The sequence below is a fragment of the Atractosteus spatula genome, chromosome 16 (assembly GCF_055471065.1).
Source record: "Atractosteus spatula isolate fAtrSpa1 chromosome 16, fAtrSpa1.hap1, whole genome shotgun sequence".
In the NCBI taxonomy this organism is placed as follows: Eukaryota; Metazoa; Chordata; class Actinopteri; order Semionotiformes; family Lepisosteidae; genus Atractosteus; species Atractosteus spatula.
Window position 1 is genome coordinate 8,625,804 of NC_142721.1, and position 21,388 is coordinate 8,647,191.

General features: G+C 37.1%; 1 protein-coding gene across 1 annotated transcript in view; it reads left to right on the forward strand.

Moving 5' to 3' along the window:
* The window catches only part of LOC148819508 (uncharacterized), a 74,092-nt gene that overhangs the window by 14,728 nt on the left and 37,976 nt on the right, over window positions 1-21,388 (forward strand). Inside the window, exon 10 of the mRNA XM_088934742.1 lies at window positions 2,212-2,324. Coding sequence (XP_088790868.1) covers window positions 2,212-2,324 — 113 coding nt within the window. The remainder of the gene's footprint in view (window positions 1-2,211; window positions 2,325-21,388) is intronic.

Here is a 21,388-nt window from a genome sequence, read left to right on the forward strand (position 1 = left end):
CATGTGTGAAAAAGGAAATGGTTAATATTCTTCTTCGTATTAATTAGTATGTTTAGTAAGCGATACAGAGCTCTTGGGTAGGGGGGAAAGAACAAACTGAGGAGGTTAATATCGTAGTGCGAGTGGCCTACAGTTTCCTTAGGCATCACGCTCTCTGGACATTTCAAAACTACCTCTGTCCAGTTTATCATGATGTTTGGTGTAACCTCAAGGCCAGGTAATGGGAGAACATACATGCACATAACATAGTATATTGGACCTGGAGGAGGTTTTATTTTTCCAGGCTGCTGAATACTGAATAATCGTGGCAGTTGTTTGACTCTTCACGGGGAAATTCTTTCAGATATCTAAATCACAATCAAGTAATCTGAAATCAGGAGTGGACAGTTTTATTTAAACTTCTTTTATTTCACCTGTTGTGTCAGTTGAAAAGAAATTCTTATTTCTACTGGTGACCTGCAGGACATTCTTCCATGCTGCTGCTGCTGAAATTTGCAGGAGTCTGCATTTTTTCCTTCAGTTAATGAATTAGTGAAATTCATTAGCTAAAACATTATTCAGTACCAATGATGTTACCTCGCCAACAACATTTAAACAATAGCTAGAGCATTTCATGAAAGTTATTAAACAACCAGCTATGTGGCATTTGTGCTTTAAAGTTTTAGGATACCAGGATGGCATCACTGTGTATGAACTCTCACAACTGACTAGCATAAGATTCCTGAGATGCATCAGTGAGACGCAGTTTCTGCAAAAGCACTGTGGAAACTTGTATTTGATCCCTTAATGTAATTAATGTATAGAATATATAAACTACTACCTTTATTTAGGTAACATTGAGGCATTAACTGAAAACTCAAGAATAGACAGGATGAATCTTCAATGTCTTGAATACATATAGAAACGTATCCAAGAAATAAGACCTTGCCATCGCATTTTATTTTGCCTTGAAAAGAGGAAACCATTTTTAGAAAGGACTTGGCTAGTGTAACATCTTCAGATGCCTATTTGTCAGGCATCCTCTAACAACATTTTGTTTTACCATGCTATTTATATTTGCTGACTGCCCTATCTTTCTTACACCTGAAGAAGGCTCCACAACCGAAACGTGTTTTCTTTCTTCTCTTTTCAGCATGGAATAAACCTATTACTTGTTCCTGTGACCTAATCATGTCTGTTGACATATTAATGAGGATTAATTCTAATCTCCCCACAGGGCACCGACTATTTTGAAGTATACCAGGCTTACTGGGTTGCTATTTTCATCATTTTGCCTGAAAGTGGATCCAAAATTTGCAGACTTAATTGTTATTCACGGTCTGTTAATCTGTGAATCCCTAAAGACAAAGCTAGCATGGAGTATTCTGTTGGGCCTTGAGGCCTAGTGGTGCGTTCTGTTTATACGATATAGAAGAGTTGGTGTCAGAGCTCCAGGCTATTTGTGACAATCTGACCCTTCCTTACCACCTGCACTGTGACAGGTTTCATTTCTAATCCAATATTTGTTGGACAAGAGGAGAAGTCAAACGCTATTGTACAGTACAATAAGCTGATTAAATACTTTTGTTTCATCCATCTGGTCATTTTACTGAGTCCAAGTGCGGCCTTTTCATTGGTTGTCAGCATAGGCGATTGTTCCTCTTTAACAACAATAACCGAGAGTTGACGGGCTGCTGGACTGATCTTCTCGCTTGTTTCTAAATCCCCGGCACGCTGAGCGCTGGAAACCTCAGCCCTGCTTCCCCAGAGCCCTTCGACATGCGCTGCTCTGTCTGAAGAGCTGACATGTCCTGTAGCAGCCATCTGCTTGGCATTGGGCACTATGCTGTGAACACATCACGTTATTCTTGAGTTCACAGGATTTTAGAAAGCATTCAGTACTGAGTTAATACATTTTCAGAATGTTTGCAATTTGAAATGTTAGACTGGTAAACGCACAAGTTTCAAATAACTTATCTCTTGAGGTTTTTTTGCAGTATAAGACTATTAAAAGTGGTGTATAATTTTCATAATTAGAGAGTGTAAGAAGTAATGTTCTGTAGTTCGTTGTACTTGGATGTTGCAAGATGAACTTTTGTAGCAGGGAGTATGGGAAATACTAAAGTGACTTTTTTCTGTTCAGGGGTGTGTTTGATAGGCTTTCACTTTGGAGCTCTTAGAGATAATGGCATTGAAAGACACCGTATGAAAGAATTTTATCATCTCACCCAGCTCCCGCTACAGTGCTCTGGTGCCAGCCCTGTGGAACACCGAGGTGCAGGAGTGGGAGATTGACTGCATGCACAGCCTCGTTCTGGAAGAGGACCGGGAAGAACGCTGCCCAGGTAGAACCCAGATCGGGCTTTTCCACTGGTGCCGTGCTGATTTCTACTGCTGTGCCTAAGCCTTGCTATTCATACTGTACGTGTTTGCCTCCCATCAACCAGATGGGAGGGATAAGTGAAATCGTGCAAGAGCAACTCCCACCTCCGTATTGTTATTCCTTTAATTTATGGCACTCTGAAAGCATTACTATGTGAGTTCTCTGCTTCCATCTGCAACATGTAGATAGTCTTGTTGAGGTGTGCTGTTAGCAGATGGACTTCAGGATGTTTTCACATGACCTATGGTTGTCTGATACCAGTATGTTTGTGATCATACAATTGTTAAGGGAATCGAGTTAGCAAAGAGAGTAAATTGGGTTTCCAGGGGCACTATTCCAATTGGACAGCCAGTGGTATAGACGATGAAGACCTGAGCAGTGTGAGATATTTGGCTTTTTTCCAACAGTCATTTAGTTATTAAAAGAACTAGAAAAAAGACCCTCCTTTAGTTGTTTCTGACTTTATCCAGTCCTGATCACGGTCCAAATATCCTGTGATGTTGAATATAGAAATTCAAGTACTAAAATATAGCAAAAAATGTGTGAACTGGACTTTTTCTAATATTTAGTCAGATGTTTTAAAGAAATTGATACCTTTTTTTTTCCAAAAAACCTATACAGTTGATTTCCGGTGCTCTGCATTTGTGGAAATGTACTCGAGGGTTGATATTTGCTTAATATATGTAACATGTAGAACGTTGATTAGATACCTAGTATTTACTTTCCTTGATTATGTGCTGTTGCCAGACGTAAACCTGTTTTTGTTCCACTGTGTTCCAAATGGTCCACACTTGCCTGATACAACTTGGGGAAAGCTTTTATCAGCAACCCTTCAGAAACAGATACATAGAATCTTTATGTGATAGGTGTGATGTATATAAAGCTTCTGAATACAGAAATTGCCTTTAGGGACCATTTTACAGTGTTGCAAATTTGTTTGTGATTGTGTCTGACTATTTGTGTGTGCTTCTGCGGAGAGAGAACATAAGTTCTCTGTTGTAAAACACTTCTTCTCGATAAGATAGTAGGCTTGTCTCTGCAGCAGGGTGCAGCACATACTGTTCCAAAGGTCAGAGGTAAAAATGTGTGTTTATAATACAAGGTGCTTACCCTGTTAGCTGACTTATTCAGACAATGATCCACTGAAAATGGGGCAGTGTGGATGGAGTTTGTTTTTCACCTTTTAATTCAGTGTTCCTTTATAGAAAATGCAAGCATGTTTCGTGATCAACCCAATTAAGGAAACAGTTCTGGCCTACCGTTTTGTTTCGTGCTTTGGAATAAAAGGAACGAAATATCTCGTACTATGAGTTTTGCTTATTGTTGAGGTTCCAAAGTTTAATCAATTCTAGCAGGGCATAAATCAGTGTCTGTTTGTTGAATGTGCTTGCCCTCTACAACACAGGCCGGAGTCAAAGACCTATTGTGCCGCCAAAGCTAGTGTTTTGGACTTGTCTGAACAGGTAGATTGGAGGACAATGCACTTTGCTGCTCTACAAGATTTTTTCCAATGTTAGATTCAGTGTTGAAAGCCCTCATACACTGCTATGCAGCCTCTATTGCATGTGCAAATTGGGAAACATTTTAAGATTTAGTAAGATGTAGACAAGCAGTCAATAGACCTGACCCCCTGGTATTTCAAGGTCCAGATAAAATTTCACTGATTTTGCTGTTCAGCTGCTATGAGGTTAGTGGGTACATACAATACCACTATTATTACCCCCCCCCCCTTCTTTTGGTGCAAACTGACTAAGATAGTATCTCAGGCTGATATTGTTTTTTTTTCTTTAGGCTCTGTTAGCAAAGGGATGACTGCAAACAAGAATAAACATTTTCACTAAATAAACAGGGCATTGTAATAGTTTATTCATTAGAAGATTATGCCTGGTAATCTTTGGTTAAACTCCTCAGTTTTTATTTGGATCCTGTGAATATTGAAAAACGATTTGTTTTTTACTGCACAGGTCTGTGAATCTAAATTTCAGTGATGCGTTGACTATGCCTGCAGTTTATTCCCGAGTAGCAGAGTACTGGTTGTTTAATCTCATGCTTGAATTAGCAGGGTTTAACTCTGTATTTCTCTGAAAACTTCCTTCAAATATTTCTGCTGGAGCAATCTGTACCACAGATGTTTTCCTTGGTTGGGACTCTCATAGTAAAAAAAAATGTCACTAACCAGTCATTCTCTTATCTCCTTATATTTCTGACTGAAATATGTTTCATGTGGTGCCCTCCATATTTTCTGTATGTACATGACATGGTATTCTTTCATTACGTAAACACATTTTTGCCTTTGTAACTTTATCAATATCGATCGTCATCATGCTCACAGACCTGCATCATCCTGCTTTTTGTGAGCTAGCAGCTACAGTACACAGTGCAAAACAGCCCTCAGATCTATGGTTTGTTTGAGGAATGTTCAGTCTGGTTGTAGCATGTGCTGTGGGCTGGCTGTGCAGCTTTGGATCACTGGTGGAAATATCAACTGAAGTGCAGTGACAGTATTTTGGACATTTGATTGTGGCCTCTTGCTGCCTGTTGCTTTAGTGTTATGTTAAACAACTTATAAATAATTAGCATTGGCGATATATGGGAATTATGTGAGCATCTGTCTATTGGCATGTATGATCCCACCTAAGTGTGTCTTCAATAATATTCTTGTCTGCAGTGTTGACTGTATTTGTTGATATCAATTTTAATATTCTACAATTGCCTTATTCACTTCAAACTTGTGATACTGAGTATTGCAGTCTTCATAAATCCCCCAAAAAGATTAGGGCATGTAATTAGACAAATAAAAAAAACCTTTCTTGATCCATTTATAATTGACTAAAAAAAGTGGATATTTTTTATTTTTAATTGAAACTTTGTGGTGTCATTTAAGCTCTTAGAAATAAAATGGGTCACAGCATTTCCTTCTCCATACAATAAGAATTGTTGGTATTTGTTTTCCCTATGCATTTATTGTCTATCTTACCTTGAATTGACTACCAGAATGCGTTCTTCCCCTAAGACATGCTAGAACCCCACTACACATCTGACGTGACTCACAGGCTTCCAGACAAAAGAAAAATTCCCAGAAGTCATTTTAGAGGGTCTTGGCGTATTACAATTGGGGGGCTGTTTGTGCATGTGTTTGGTCTCGCAAAACCTCCAGCCCCGTGTTTTACTGGCAGTCATTTCTCCTCCAGCCTGGTGAGTCATCAAGCTGTCTGCTTCTGTTCCCTAGAAGGGAAAACGATGAATAAATCAAGGCCTTATGTTTTCCTGTTAGTGGGTTTCATACCAGTGATTTAGCAGCTGCCACTATTTGGAATGAGGGTTTGAATGTTGCAGATGTAGAAATTTGTTCCATAAATTGTCCCAGGAAAATAAATTTGGCTTTTCAAAACTGCTAAACACAAGGGGAAACATTTAGAGACACTGATCTGTTTCTGCTTCTGATCAGGCAGATTCATTATTGTGTAGTACTTTATACCAAATTTTTGGAGGGTACCCATGATGTTTGGGGGTTCTGAGGGGAAATGGTTTTATGTTTTTATAAAATGAATTCACACAAAAGTCATTCTGAGCCTCCTGAAATCTAGTGGTAGCCAGCACAAAAACTTTCTGAATGCTTTGGATTATATACTCTTTTTCTACTACCCTATAACACTGCTTCATTTTAATTGACCATGTTTTGAGCTTTAATTCTATTTAATGGTAAATCTCTGATCCAGAGAGCTATTGGACGTCACCTCTGATGTCACGTGTCTAGACAATGGCCAAAGCCTGTTGTGCCAGGCAAAGATTTTGCTGTAAATGTAAACTTGGAGTCAACAGATTCTTAAGTCAGGAATGTTCTATGCTTGTATCTGTAGCCTGACTGTACTAGTAGACTACACAGTGCATGGTTAGTGTCATGGTTCAGTGACTTGGCATTGCAGAGCCATTCAAAAAAAAAAATCCCTGAATCCAAGCTCAGATCTCAGGCACTGTGGCATTGTAGTCCCATCCTGTGACTGCACAGCTGGCTGCCCCCTGCACTGCTCCCTGTCCTCTGGGCCTCATCTGTCTGGGAGCTGATGGATGTTGGGATTCCCTCCTTGGATGGCTGCCTTCTTCCTTTTCGCACCTGTGGAGGAGGAGGAGGAAGACTGCTCTGGCGTGGGAGAGTGAGGAGATGGAGAGATACAGTAGTATGTCTGGAAGTAATCTCGTCACTTAGAAATTAATTTATGACCACACAACAAAATAATGCAAACCTTATAAGATTCTAATGGAACTGCAAATTGAAATCCATAGAGGTATTTGCTGTGACAAAATTAAAGCATATTGCCATTACCTAGTTTGTTGAATTTTCTATTAAAAACACTAATTCTGAGAGGTATTTTGAACAGTTGATGTTTGTTTTTTTTAAGAAAAGTAGTCTATATGAACATATTTTGAACAAGTGTGGAAACATCACATGACGGAGGTAGACAATGCCCAGATATCTGGCTCACTTGAGATTAGTTGTCACATGATGATACTAGGGCTAACATTTGTAGCTTTCCTAGAAGAAGGGAGAAGCTTGTAGATGCTGAGGGAAAGCTTGTCTTTGGTCATCCTCAGCAACAAGCCAAGTGTTTAGTACTTACAGTAAGATAAAATAAAAATGTAACAACTTCTGTTTTGAGAGAGACCTTGGAAGTTGTATTTCAGTAGAAATCTGTTACAGAAGTCTGTATGTTGCAGTATATGAGCGGAGATGCCACAATTGATGTATTGTTCATACACCTCCGACCCTGCAGCTCTGAAATGTTCTCTTCAGTATTATGCAGGTGGTAATGTGTGCATGCAGAACACTCAGGCAAAATGATGTTCAGGCTATGGCTCCCAGAAGAGGCACTTGCAATTGTGGTGGTATTGGCATGAGCGATCCCGAATGTTTTTCATGGTATAATTGAGACATTGTAACTGGTGTCACACGCAGGGATGGCATTGATCCAGAGATCTCACAAGAACTAATCATCTCCACGTTGGGGATTGTCTTGTTTTAACGATTTTCCTAAGGTGCAAGCAAGTACCAAATTAAAGTGTGTTAAGTTCCGGTGGGACCAAATATCAGTAGCATTTTATCTTGTCTTTACCTGTACGTGTGGGCTTTCATTCTCTCACTTACATATGAACCTGTTATGCTGTTTATTAAAGCAAAATGTTTAGCCGGCATACTTGATGCACTTCATTTTTAAAGGTTGTTGACTGTTTCTGATTATCTGTTTAAAAGTATTTTAAGAGTATTTTATACTTGGATCCCTTATTTTTGTATTTATTTGCAGGAAAGTATAAAGGAGGAAATCTATAATGAGTTGCTGGAGTCCCCACATAAACAGCACCCCAGCTCTGAAAGGGAAAGTTTTGTTTCCATCTTAAAGACTTCCTAATGAAGCACATGCTGTGGTCTATTGTTGATTCCCCAGTGAGTAAGCTGTCACATCAGAAAGCCACAAAACAATTGTTCACTGCTGAATCTGAAGCTAAAGAATTCCTTAGCTGGGATACATAATTAATTCACTCACTACTTTTGCTTCAAGTGGATTGTGAGCAAGCCTCACCTGGATTTGATATTGCCTCTGTAGCAGCAGTGCATAATGTACTTCTTTTCTGCAGTGTTTCCTCTGTAATATCACAAGACAAAATGTCATAAAATACAATTACAATGAAAATAGGTTTTACATCAAGTACAGGTAATAAAGAAACCATTGATGTGATTACTAACAAGTACTGTAATGTCCATGCAATGAAATTCTGATAAAATTGTACAGTATAGGTATAGTAATGAAGAGCACAATAATGCACGTAAAGTGCAACACAAGTAGTCAGTGCCAGAGAATCACCAAGTGGCACAATTATATATATTGTTACTTTAATATTCAGTAGCAGTAGTTTGTATGAAAAAAAAAATCCACAACATTTGCCAATGTGTTCCGTGATTTAGTACTTTGAAGCAGGGATGTGAAATGTGGAGGTGTGCATAAAAAGACAAAAAGGTAGATGAAGAGCAGAAATCATGCCATTCTATACTGTCCGTGCTGGCATTAATGGGCATGATGTGGTTTTTCTTCCACTTCTGTTTGGTTTAGCAGATAAACCTCTGTATCTCACAGCTAGGCATTGGAAATCTGTAATACACAATCAGGATTCAAAAAGCTTACTAAAAGCATTGTGCCCAAAGCTTTATTTTGTAGATGGATGATGAACCACAGGGGACTGCAGATTATGATTTAGGGAGGATTTTCAGGATCAATTGCTTATTTTAAATCCTGTTTGGGAAGGTTGCATTTTGGATTGGAGAGTTAAAATACCACATATTCTCATGCCCTGTTGTTATTTTTCCAGGACAACCAGCAAAATAGCCATTTCACTTACAAAAGTGCAAAAGGCATGAGTGTGGGAGTAAGTAAAAAGTGAGGAGTAAGTAAAATCCTTTATCTTATTAATTACGAAATGCTGAGAATGATTTAAGAAAACAAATACACCCCCAACTGAAATATCGGAGGAAATTTGTACGGTGGCTATGCTTTCATTTCTGTTCAGGGGAATTGAGGGTTAGTGTTAGAGCTCTAAATGAGAGCTTCTCAAGCTGTGAGCAGCAGATCCCTGGAATTCCAACTACAGTATCCTTAGAAAAGCCCCCAAACAGTTTTCTAGGAAATTCATAGAATAAAAAACATTCCTAATGAGATGTTGAATTGTTCAGCTAATGCAATTGAAATGTTAAGTAATCCATCTTTGTGTCTTGCAATGACGGTATTCATGTTTACCTGTGTGTGTCTGGTTTTGCATCGGGAGTTTTATTTTCTAATGTTTTGAGACCTGGGCACCCAGGTGCTGCTCCCGTACAGTGTAGTCAGATTTTACTTTTAAATGTGTGTATTCATCCTTTGATATAGCTGCTGTGTCTTGGTTTTGATGTAGAAATGTACAGGGCGATACTATCAAAGAACTTTGCACAAGGGGCCTTTTTTGTTTACACTGTTCTTAAGATAGAAATATCGGCCATGAAAAACATGCAGGTGAGCTCAAGTTTCTTTGATAAGCCACAAGGAAAGTAATGACATCTGAACTTTTAAACAAGACAGCACTGTTACTTTAGAGTTTTGTTTGAACTTCTTGGAGAAATATGTTTTGTAGTTTTTCTGTTTTCCATGAAAATAACCTGTATGTATGGTAGATGCAAAATGACAACGACACAGCCTTTTTTTCCTTCACCTGGAGGAACATTTTATTATTGCATAAGGGATAAAATCAGCTTAAGTTGCTGGAGGGTACTGACCTTCTGTAGTAAAACCAGACAACAGATCAATGAACACTAAAGGCATGTAAATATCTCTCTTAGTTATTCTAGGGCAGCAATGCCAGTAGTGGCAAAATTCTGAGAAATTAAAGCAACCCCTTAGGTTAATATGGACACTTCCTTCTGAGATATTCATGGCTCAAGGCCTCCAAGGCCAAAGCTATTACAAAATAATGTCCAACTCTCTTAACAAGGAAAACAACTTTTATGAAAATTCAAACCAAACATGTTATGAAATATATGATTTGCTAGGTGTGTAAGGGATTAGCACAATCTCTCCATGTTTTGAATTAATGTCAAATTTCTTAATAAAGTCATTGAACCTTTGACCCTTGACAAACAAGAGATCAGTTAGGAACCTTAGACTGGGCCTCAGCCAGGTTAGAAAGGTGAAATTCTTTTCCTTTTAAAGAAGGATTATCAACCCCCATGGTGGCTTTAGGGCACCATATATTGTTGTTACATTTTTAAAAGGCCTCCTCTCCTGCGACAGCTCTTTTATCAGTGTTTGACTTTACATCCACATAAAATTAAATTCATATTCAAAGTGACATTTTCAGAACGCAAGCAATCTGTAAGTTTTTTTTTCCATTTTTGGGAATTCTGACTTTTTTTTTTGCCCTTGTTTCTCATTTATATGGCACTAAACTTGAGAGTCACACTAGTTCTGTTGCTTAGATTTATTTGGATAGTAAGTGCAACTCTGATTTTTTTAAGGTGACGAAAAAATAAATGAAAATGTTAACATTGGTTAATGCAGAATAGTTTTCCTAGCCTTTCAAGTTCAGCATTAGCTTGGCCCCTGAAATTGGAGGCTACATGTGGTTTTGCCATTCAGAACTAACATGGGGAGGTAGAAATGCAAAGCAGTCCATGCATAAAAAGCTGTTATTTAATTTTATAGTGCTTCTTTCTTCTGTTTTTAAGGTCTCGGTCTTAAGGAATTTTCTTCATGTATTCTCAGTGACAGAACAGTCTTTCACCTACTTCCTTTTTAATTATTTGACGCCTTGTACCATTCTTCTGTCTCTCCCTAATGTTTTTTTTTATTCTTGAAAATGCACCATGCTAGAAAAGACAGATGATTCCTTTATTGGTACAGTTTTTTTTTTGGTTTTGTATTTTTTTTGTTAAATTGTTTGGCCTTAGTGATTCAATAAATTGTTTTACTATTTATTTTTATTTAACGTTTTTAGTTCTGTAATTCCTTTCTTGCCCTTTAGGGTATAGAAATAGTTTGCACACTCAAGTGTCTAAGCTAATATGGAAAGGGAAGCAACTGCATATTAAATTCACCACTCCACAACATGGAAAATCTGCACAGGGCTTATCTCAGTCAAACTGTGAATTTATTTCCATTCCTTTGTGTTGCTAGTATTCTTGGATTTAACCCTGACTCTCCTGTACCTTGGCTTCAACTTGGAGAAAGTCTGGTCTCTCCATCTAGATTTCAAGATTTAATTTCCCCTTTGATACTTTATGTACTTAATTACAGCTTGACATTTAGTAAAAAGATATATATCGTGGAACGAAGTATAAGAAGACCTGGCATGCCCATTCTTCTGTTTTCCATGATCAAATTCCTTGCAGATATGTTTGATTTAAATGGTCTTCTCTCTGGTTTGGACTCAATACAAATACAAACTTCCTGGTTCCTCTTTTTGTGTTTACATGCCTGTGGCGCCCCCTATGGGGAGAGGTTGTCTACACATCCAGTGCACGATCTGCTGGATTCTAGGGATAACATAAAGGGTTAGGCTTCCTACAGATATTTAGACATAGGAATTGGAACATTCCCCAGGAAATATCTTAACTGGTACACTATAATAAAAATGTAATATAATAAATAAAATATAAGTGCAGCTTCCCATATATGGCTTCCCGAAGTCCTCCTGAGTGAAAGATCCAATTTTCTTCATGGAGTGTATTTGACTTCTTGTAGATGATAATCTTTAGGCCCTTGTATTCACTCTGGCAACATTTCGTACCTAACAGAAATGGGCTGCAGTTTTGAAGAAGACCATCCCTTGCTCTCCCTAGTTACTTTTACTCTTTGATCGCTGATCTGGTTGGCTGATCTTGCTGTAGTCCTTTGAAAACTGTCATTTGTGCAGATCCATGGAGCTGGGGATAGGATGAGGTATGGGCTGGTTTGGAGTTCTCCCGCTGATGTGCTCGAGTCCTTATTTGTCTTTTTAGGGATCCTTTAATAGGATTCTTGAAGGGAGGCAGCACTGATAGTTGGGAAATTTTATGCAATGTTTTCTAGAAATATTTAATTGTTTTGTGGTATTTGTAATTTTGGTATAATTTCAGGACTGTTAAAACTATTGTTGCTTTGGAATCTGCAGGCATTTTAGCCAGTTTTTATTAGCCATTCAGGAAAGCTGTCCTCCACAGGACAGCCTGCAATTTCTGTTTTGTAGCTACCCGTCATGAAGTTCCAGGGCTAAATTATGTACACAGACATTTGAACCCCTCATGCTGTATTCCAAGCACGCAAACATTTTCAAATGGCTAATTAGCCTAGCTTTACAGATTTATAGTATGAAGGCCAACACCTTGAATCTATCATGCCTGTTAGGTTTGTTGATCATTTGTCTGGATTTAGATGGGCCTGGGTTTTCCTGGTTGTAGACTTGAAGCTGTGTTTTTTATGTAGTGCCCAATGTAATTGCTGAGAAACATGCCCAAATAGTTTTTCCCCTTCTAGAAAAATGACTTGTTATTGCTAGATTAATGTTTTATAGACGATCTTGTTAAAGATTGTGCTTCTGTATGTACTTGCAAGGTACAGTCAGCACCCAGGTCTTGTGCAATGTATGAAAAATAGGGCTTTCCATTCTTAGTTCATGTGGTCTCTGTGTTCAGGTGGAAAGAAAACCAGTGAACTCTTAATGTCTTAATTGAACCTGTGGGATTCTTTTGCAGCATTCTATTCTGTGAAATGTTAATTCAAATATTAAATCCATGGACACTGAAGAGCTGAAGAGCAGAAGGCACAACATTGGGTGAATTAGATGCAGAAACAAGGCATGGAGACAAAACATTTGGTTTATGGTAGTGCATTTATTCAGCTGATTATTTTTTACTTTCAGTAAAAATTCGAGTCCTTTATTGCAGTATTGTAGAAGCACCATGCTTTCTTTAACACCGTATATGACAATGTGGAAGCAATCTTCTAATCCTTTTGACAGATGGGGACCCTTTCTCTTGAGTTATCAAAGGCAAAAGAAATCTGAGCAAATCTTCTGTTTTACTTTATCAAAGTTTTGAAATGTGTCTTCAACTAATGAAATGAGTTGGACATCCTAGAATACTGCTTTACAAGGGAAAATGATGCTGACCACATTATTAATTTTAATAGACAATGACTATATATCTATGACTCAGACATACTGTACTTTGATTTTGAATCACACCCCCACATTTCTGAGTCAGAAAGAAGACCGTTAAGATTGGGTGGCAAGCCAGAAAAAGCTCATTTTCCCTTCACTGAGTCAGGGATTATACTTTCTGACATGATGCTGAGACTTTTTTTTGATAGCTCTTCCCTTTTGCTTTTTTTTTAGCTGCAACATAAATTTAGATTGCTCTCCACAGGGAGCCTAATAGCATTTTTTCCCTGAGAAACCTTTCAGAAAGTTGTTACTGAAGTGTGTGTTGGGGTGGGGACTCATTTAACCTAGATTAAAGAATTACTGTTGTACTAAGTCAGTTTCTATCACTGACAGCTTAGTATTACTGTATTGTATATTTTAGAACTTGGGTAATTCAAGTAAAAATCAGATAATCTCAAAATATTCCCTTTTAGTGTCTGCTTTATCATTATATTTCAGTAGCATCTAGACTAAATGTTGCTCCATGATGAATTACTGCTGTTTAATCACATTTGTGATATGTAATAGTTTGCTGTGCCACGTGTACTGTATATGAAATAATGTTAAAACATAAATTAGTGATCCATTTGGAGGGATTATTTTATTATGGATGAATAATTTTGTAGTAATGTAGCCATCATACTGTATATTCCGAAAATCATCAGCTTTAATAAGTTGATAATGTACTACGAGTCGCAAACCTCTGCATACAAATTTGTAATGTGTAGAAGACTTAAGGAAAACGTATTTGAAATGATTCATTTGCAAATCATTTTGAAAAAGTTCTAAAGTGTCTCTTGCTTTTCCTACAGAACTTTTTAGCTAATCATTCTGCCATACATTTATACAGTATTGTGTGATATTTTTAAGCCTTGCAGCTACATGTTTTTTTACCACAGTGCAAAAATAAATTTGCTGTTGAGAGGTCTTGAGTATTGTGCATTTTAAGTCTTGTGTTTCTGTAACATTTCCAGACCTGGTGTTGAGAGCAAATACTTGAATGACTGTAACAGACCATCTGTTGGTACTGTTGGGATTAACAAAACTGTGCATTTAAGTGTTAATGGTGATCCTCTTATGAAATTTGATAATCGGTGATGGTAATGCCTTTTAAATGCTTTCCAATTTACTTTATAAGCATTCAAATGTTACTTCAGTAGTAAAGTTGAAGCAGGTTGCACAGTTGCTTTTCAGAATTTTAATGCTTATAAAAAAAGTCTTCATTGCTCCTTATAGTGTAGTGAAATAATGTATTCAGTACAAGTATCAGGGAATTTTGGACACTTACCCTGCACCCATGTTTTCTTATGAGTTTAGTTTAATGGGTTAGTGTGCAATTATAGTTGTAAAGCTATTAAGAAAATGTGGCATTTTAAAAACTCAAAAAAGCTGTAGGCTCACCCTTCACTGCATGAAATTACCCCTTTAGACCATCTCTAGCCAATTTAAGGCTCTTGTTTGGCCTTTGTCCCCAGGGCTGACCCTTAGAAGACTTAAAGCTTGGTAAGACTCTTGGTCTGTATTGGGGAGTTATGGATTTCAGCAAAGATCAGCATTGGAAAGGTCACTAAAGAGCAGTCTTGCAGGCCTCTTGTAGGCCTCTACACTGCCTGTTAACCACAGCCTCCAGCCATTCTTCTTCCACTGTGTTTTTATGTGTGTATATTAAATACGTGCAGACAATGTAAGAGTTCTTACCCAGAACATTTTATTTTTGTAAAGTGAAGTGACCTTGTGTGCTTCTTGGAACTGCAAGTCATAACGTCAAACCAAAAATGCTGTTTTCATCAGGCCTTCAAATATGACAAAACGGCATCGCATGCTAATAATGCGACACCTGAAGAAGGCTCCAAAGCTGAAACGTAGTGTTTCTTTTCTGTACCCGTTAGCATGGAATGTGCCTTTGCCTATTCCTTTGCAGCCTGTTTATGCTGACATAGCTCCCATACCCGAATGACACTAATAATGTAATTGGAAATAAACCACTTGCATATCCAGCAGTGGTCAGTGTGTTCTGTTGAGAATTACTGCAGATCAAAGATGAGCTTTCTCTTTTCAAAGTCATTAAAGTCAGACACTTTACCTCATCCTTCCTTGCCCAGAAGAGAAATCATTTTAAACTGCAATAGTAAGAGGATAAAAAATTGCAGGTCTAAAGGTGACCATTAAATGTGTTTTTTAAAACGTGTACATTTTGGGGAAGGTGTTTTTTAACTTCTCGGATTTTGGCATCAATGTCAGTATTTACTGTAGGTTCTGTGCAGCTGGGCATAGACTTTATTCCATATGGTTTAGACAAATAATAGTGGAAGAGATGTTTTATTTATAGTAATTTACGTTAGGAGAGAAATGCCTATGTATTTTGTTTGACCACTGTCTACTCTTTCAGAGTTGTGGTAGCAATAGAAAGGATTCCCATTCTGCTCCTTTTTTTTTTTTGAAGGGAGGTAAGTAGTGTGTGGTGGGCTTTCATTTTCCTTCAGACGTAGTCTGTCTCCGCCAGCAGATTTTGCAAGATTAGAAATGTTATCCCTTTCTGACAAGAGGCTTAAGCTACTGTAGGCAAGACATATATTTTGCCTGGTTGATTACAGATTAGAAGCAGCAGGCTCTGATGCCGACCAGACATTTAAGGGGAGTACTGCGAGTGTGATCTGTGGGGTAGTTTTCATGGGTTTCAGTGATTGTTGTGAGAAATCAGAAGTAAGAAAACAATTGAGACCTAGCACTTTTAACAGTCATGACATCTTAAGATGGATTTTTGAAACTTGTAATTTATATGTTGTTGCTTAATTCTACATTATAACACAAGTGCCCAACAGCATAACTTGCTGCACACTGTATCTTCGCCTTAAACTTCAGACATGGCCTGTGTAATGGTCAGTTTCTAACAGGAGAAACTTTCCATATCAGAACTCTAACTCTAAGTAGTTCGTTTAGAAGTGCAAGTTGTTGTGACCACAAGTTATAGATCATATAATGTAATTATACAAATGCTTTACTGTGTTTACATAAAAGGCAAGTAAAAAATGAGTACAAAGATGGCCAGTTAGACAAAATAGTGTAATTTGTCTGAAATTTAAAAAAGTTCCTGAAAATAGAATGAAGGTAAAACGTCAGTGTTTGCAAAGTTGTACACTTTTAAGATTTTGGATTACTATTTCAATAATGACTTTGATACATAATTAATCTGTGCCATGCGAGTTACCTGTTTAAAATGAGTGCACTGCACTGTTTTCAGATGTTATGTAGTTGAGACAGTGGACAGCCTAGAGCCATGGGTTGTTGTTTTTTTTGTACAACAAGGTCGGTTTTTATTAGAGAAAGTATTAATGTGGAGAAGACATCAATCACAAATGACGTATACCCCATTCCTCATTCCTAAGTTTCTTGTTAAATAAAGATGAAAGCAGTTTCTGTTGTTCCATGATGAAGGAAACAGATGACCATGTTAGGCTGGTCATTTTCTTTGTCCGGTAATGGTATACTGCAATTATGTGCATTTAAGTCGGGCTTTAATTGATGTTTGACACAAGCTTGTATCCCAGAGCCCAGCAAAGCACTGCTTAAAATAAGGCATAGCTATCGTTTATGGGAGTCCTTTAATCTGCAAAGCCTTTTAATTATCTGTCCTGACCACTCCCCCAATCCATATAGTACCTCTCTTTCGTACTGCTTTAATATTTCTAGAACTTTTCTAAGTTTTTATTGGCACAGCATGAGAACGCAATCATGCTTTCTTGGTGTGGTCAGCTGAGATGGGATTTGTGCTTGCGGCCTGGGCTGTTAGTACTCTGGTTAAAAAGGAAGAGCAGAATTTAACTGGGGAAAAAAAAGCCTTTGTACCTTAGTGCTGGTGAATGATCGTCCTGGGGAGCCAGACAGTTGATAGCTGGCTATCAGGTAGAGATGAGCTGTTGATGATTGATAGATTAAAAGCAACAAAGAAAGAAAACAATGGCAAACTGACTTGTCAGGTTATCTGGGGCATAGGGAAAGGAGTTTCATTGTGTGATGAGCCTTGTTGTGAAGTCTGTAGTGTTTGGATTTAAGACCAAGGGATTTCTTCAAAAGATTCCCTATAAGGCAGACTCTACTGGCACAGGAATAAAAAAAAGTAAACCCGCCAATCAGCCTACAGCTTAATATGGTACTAAGGCCCTCGCAGTAAAGAATATGCATGAATGAAACTTTTGAGCCTAGCAAATGCTTTTTGAAACAAAGAATCCACCCACTTATTTTGAAGACAACTGGTTTTGAACATCAAATTCAAATGTGAATATGCCAGTATACTGTATCTGAAATATATCTTTAAACTTTTGAGTGTTTCCCTAGATGAAGTAAAGGTTGGTTATAGATTATTGAAGATATGCCACTACTTTAAAAAATTAAAATAAATTAGTTGTTTTGAGTCAATAGATACATTTTTAAGGTTAAAGACATTGCATTGTAAAATTAATAATTTTTGCGAAATATGAGCTGTCCTCATTTTACTCCATCTTTTCAAAAGCTGGTACAAACACTTTAATATTGAGGTGATCTAAAACAATTTGCATATCTTCAAGACAAGCTCAACTCAATGAACCAAGAAGTTGCTTTTGGTAACTTCCTTTTCCACCTACAGTATATCAAGATTTTTCAATTTTTTTAATCTTTAATTCACTGATAGATTTTCACACCTGTAATTTTTAAATATAGTATGTAAAGTGTGTATATATAGTATAGTATTTAAAGCATATAATACTATATACTATATAGTATTAGTGGTATTTTAAAGTCTTATGTATATGATACATGTCTGTCGTTAGAGGGCAATGAAATGTGTTTGATTCCATTTCTCTCAATGCACAGGCTTCGGAGCGCGATTATATTATATCCTGTATTTATATTAAGTATATGAGGAAGCAAATTAGAGGAATGAGATGATCATGATGTAATTTAGCTTTTGCTGCCTCCAGGTTCATTGTCATAGTCTGATAACACAGGTTGTGGCACTCGGAGAATTCTGTGAGAAAATTGCAGTACTTTCTTAATAAAATGCAAGAGGCCAATTACTTTAATACTGTTTGAAGGTTGTTAGCAATAATGACAATCCCTACTGTACACTAATGTAGGTTGAACTGTTTAGAGTAATACCATATAGGTTTTTATTATTTTAGAATGGGGGTTAATCTCTAGGAAATTCCAATAACATTTTGACCGCAACATCTGTGTGGTCTTTTCACCTCTCCCGCGCCAACACGTTTCCGAAACGATCAGCCCCTTTTGTTTTCTGCCAGGGCAGCAATTATGATTTAATGCATAGGTAAACCAAAAACAGTTGTAATTATTTATTTAGTCTAGCCAGCGTTTTACCTTTGCACGTGTCATAACTATAGAAAAACATCCAACTGTGAAATTAGAGACAGCTGCAAGATGATGGCTTGTTTAGGCATGTTGAAGAAAATCTCCTGTCATTATGAGAGTAGACCTATTAACGTCTTTTGCCACTTTTTCTGTGGTTATGTGATGAATTTAGAAATAATCTAAAAGTTTGGTCTTAATATAATTAGTGGTGTTTGACTTTATCACAGGAAACTAGACGTTGGGCCTGATGCTGAGACCTATGCTGTGCAATGAGGAGTCTTTCCAGAATATAGGTCATAATTTAATCCAAAATGTGCTTTTATTTTCAGTTTTCAATCACAAAATTTTCGTTTTTTATTACTGTATAATACAAGTGCTTTTTAAAGTTTATTAGACTAAAAAAAATCAATGCCCTCTGTTTTCTACCCTTTGGCTAGAAGGGTTGAGCCTTGTCTAGGGAGTGACTGGCTAAAATGTTTAAGATTAGTTCGAAAGCTTTTTACTTCCTAGACAATCAAATCATTTTACCCCTTCTCGATTTCCATCTTAATTAAGTTAAATGGTAGTGGTAGCGGAAAGGGATGGATTTCAATTTTCTGTTCTTTTGTGTCTTGATCTCCAAATGTCTGCTTAGGCGTTCTGTAATTCTGTACAAATCATCTCATTAATTTACAGAAAAAAAGCCAGCTGTCTTTGAAGAATGTAACAATATAAAAGTTAGTTAAAACTTAAATTGACTTGGAACTTGAATCTTTTCAATGTGCTTGAGGAACTGCAAGCTTGTCTGATGAAAGTGTGCATGTTTCATACCTCTTAGGCCAAGAAAGGTAACCATTCAGAGAACACAACTCAGAAAGTGATATGTTTTGTGCTGGGGCAAGACCTATCTGAAAGCTTTTTCCATACGTTGCTTTAAACTGGCACTTGTATGGTTTTCACAGTGCACAAGGAATATCCTCTTACAGTATGTTAGCTAAAGTTAAAAGTGAATTCAAATGGCTTTCCATTTTAGATGATTGTAAATGCTGTGTATCCTATACTTAATTTTGCATTAATATTATTCAGGTTTCAGTGTTATTACACTGAGAGAATTCATTTAGGATTTCTATGTTTCAGCTTAAGTGAATCAAAATAAATTCAAATAATGCCACTTTGACATTTTCATTGTATTAGCAGATCAAAGAAAAGGCTGTGCATTCCTTTTTGCTCAGGTACTGCATCATTTGAATGCCTTCCCTACAGGTATGTGAACTTTATGACCCTTAATAACCCTAGGATATTCTTTATTTATGAATTAAAATTTTGAAAAGGCTGTCTCATCTGTGAAAATGTGGGTTTGAGATGATAAAAACTCAGACAGGCTTTCTTTTTTTCTGCAGTGGGTTCCATGCAGAATGCCTAATCCTTTCAATTTCAGGTTCCACATGGTAATGTTAATTGACAAAGGCTGTGGGCGACTGGTGCACCCATGCCTTTTTTTGGATATTTCTGTCAGTAAAGTCCCTTGGCCTGGATTATGTTGCCTAGAGGCTCTTACCAGCAGTCTCTTTCTTATTATAAGGGGATTAAAGTTTATTGAACATTTTGTTTAACCAATGTGCCTCAAGGACTATAGAAGCAAACATTTTAATAAATATATATTTTTGAAAGCTTCACTTTTGAGGCAAATACTTGGATATTTTCTTTAGATAACTGTACAGTGTTAGACTTTTTGTATATAAAGGTAATGTTTTGTAATGAATTCTGTGAAAAAGCATGATCGTGTGTAAAATCTGTCTACCTCATATTTCTTCCAGGAGTCTTGAATATACATAATACATAAGCGAGCACCACATATAGTATATAACTAGAAGATCGCAAATTAACCAGAAGTGGAGTTTAGATTTTGTAGCAAAATACACCATGTAATAGGCCTCTGTTGAGATTTAAGTATAGGAATAGTGTGTGTAGAGACCACTGTGTCCTCTCCAGGCCCAGTCCAGGGCTTCTGCAGGAAAAAGGAGGTAGAGTGCTAGAAGACAGCATTTGCAATTGCTGAACCTGGTGCTTTTATAAAAGTTTTCCCAGCGGGCCTTTTGTCACACTTGCAGAGGGATAGATGCTTCCTCTGTATTTTTCTTTATACGTTTTAAAGTTCTAATTTGCAGAAAACGAATCACGCTTTTAAATGAGTGCATGCAGAGACAGGGCTGTAAAAACTTTCTTGTGTAACTACCCCATGCTACAAAAGGTTTTAAAAACAAAATGGTCAGAGAAGAACAATACGTTGTGGTACAACAGATAGTCTGCATTGTTTCTTCTGGAGCAGATTTATCTTGAGGGAATAATTTCCATTATCTGAATGCTGGCTTTTCTAATTTATTGGCTGCCTTTTCTATATTCTTTAGTTTGGAAATCTGTTTTGCAGAGTTCCTTTCATTCCTTATCTTGTTTCCTGTTGTACCACTGTAGTGTTTTTTCACTTTGTATCATACCATCCAGATATGTGCCAGTGTAGATGTTGGGTCTATGAATATTAGATTATTTTTTGTGCTACAGTAGATAATATTGTGTGTAAGAAATGGTTGCTTAAGGATATGTGTTGGTTACCTAATATTATTGTAGTAACCTTAATAATAAAATGCCTTTCCTAAAAAAACATTCTTGTCAAGTGTTGCTTCAAAAATGTCCCGTGGACAATGGTCTGGTCATCTTAAATGGGTGCAGATCTTATATTAAGAATTAAAAATTAAAGCAAATGAACTTATTTCGCTTTTGTGCCAGTTTGTCTTCTGCTAGCACAAAAAAGCCTTTTTTGGCATACTGTGCTTCCAGGTAGATGTTTGTGTGCTGTGCAGTTGTATATAATTTAAGTGAGAAGTAGTTTACAATACATTTACACAGCAATTGTATTTTTTGTTTCCTTACATGTGGTAAAGAGAAAGAAGCTATTCTATTCTTGTACTGCAGTTTTTCTTTGACAGTATTTTGTGCTCTTTGATA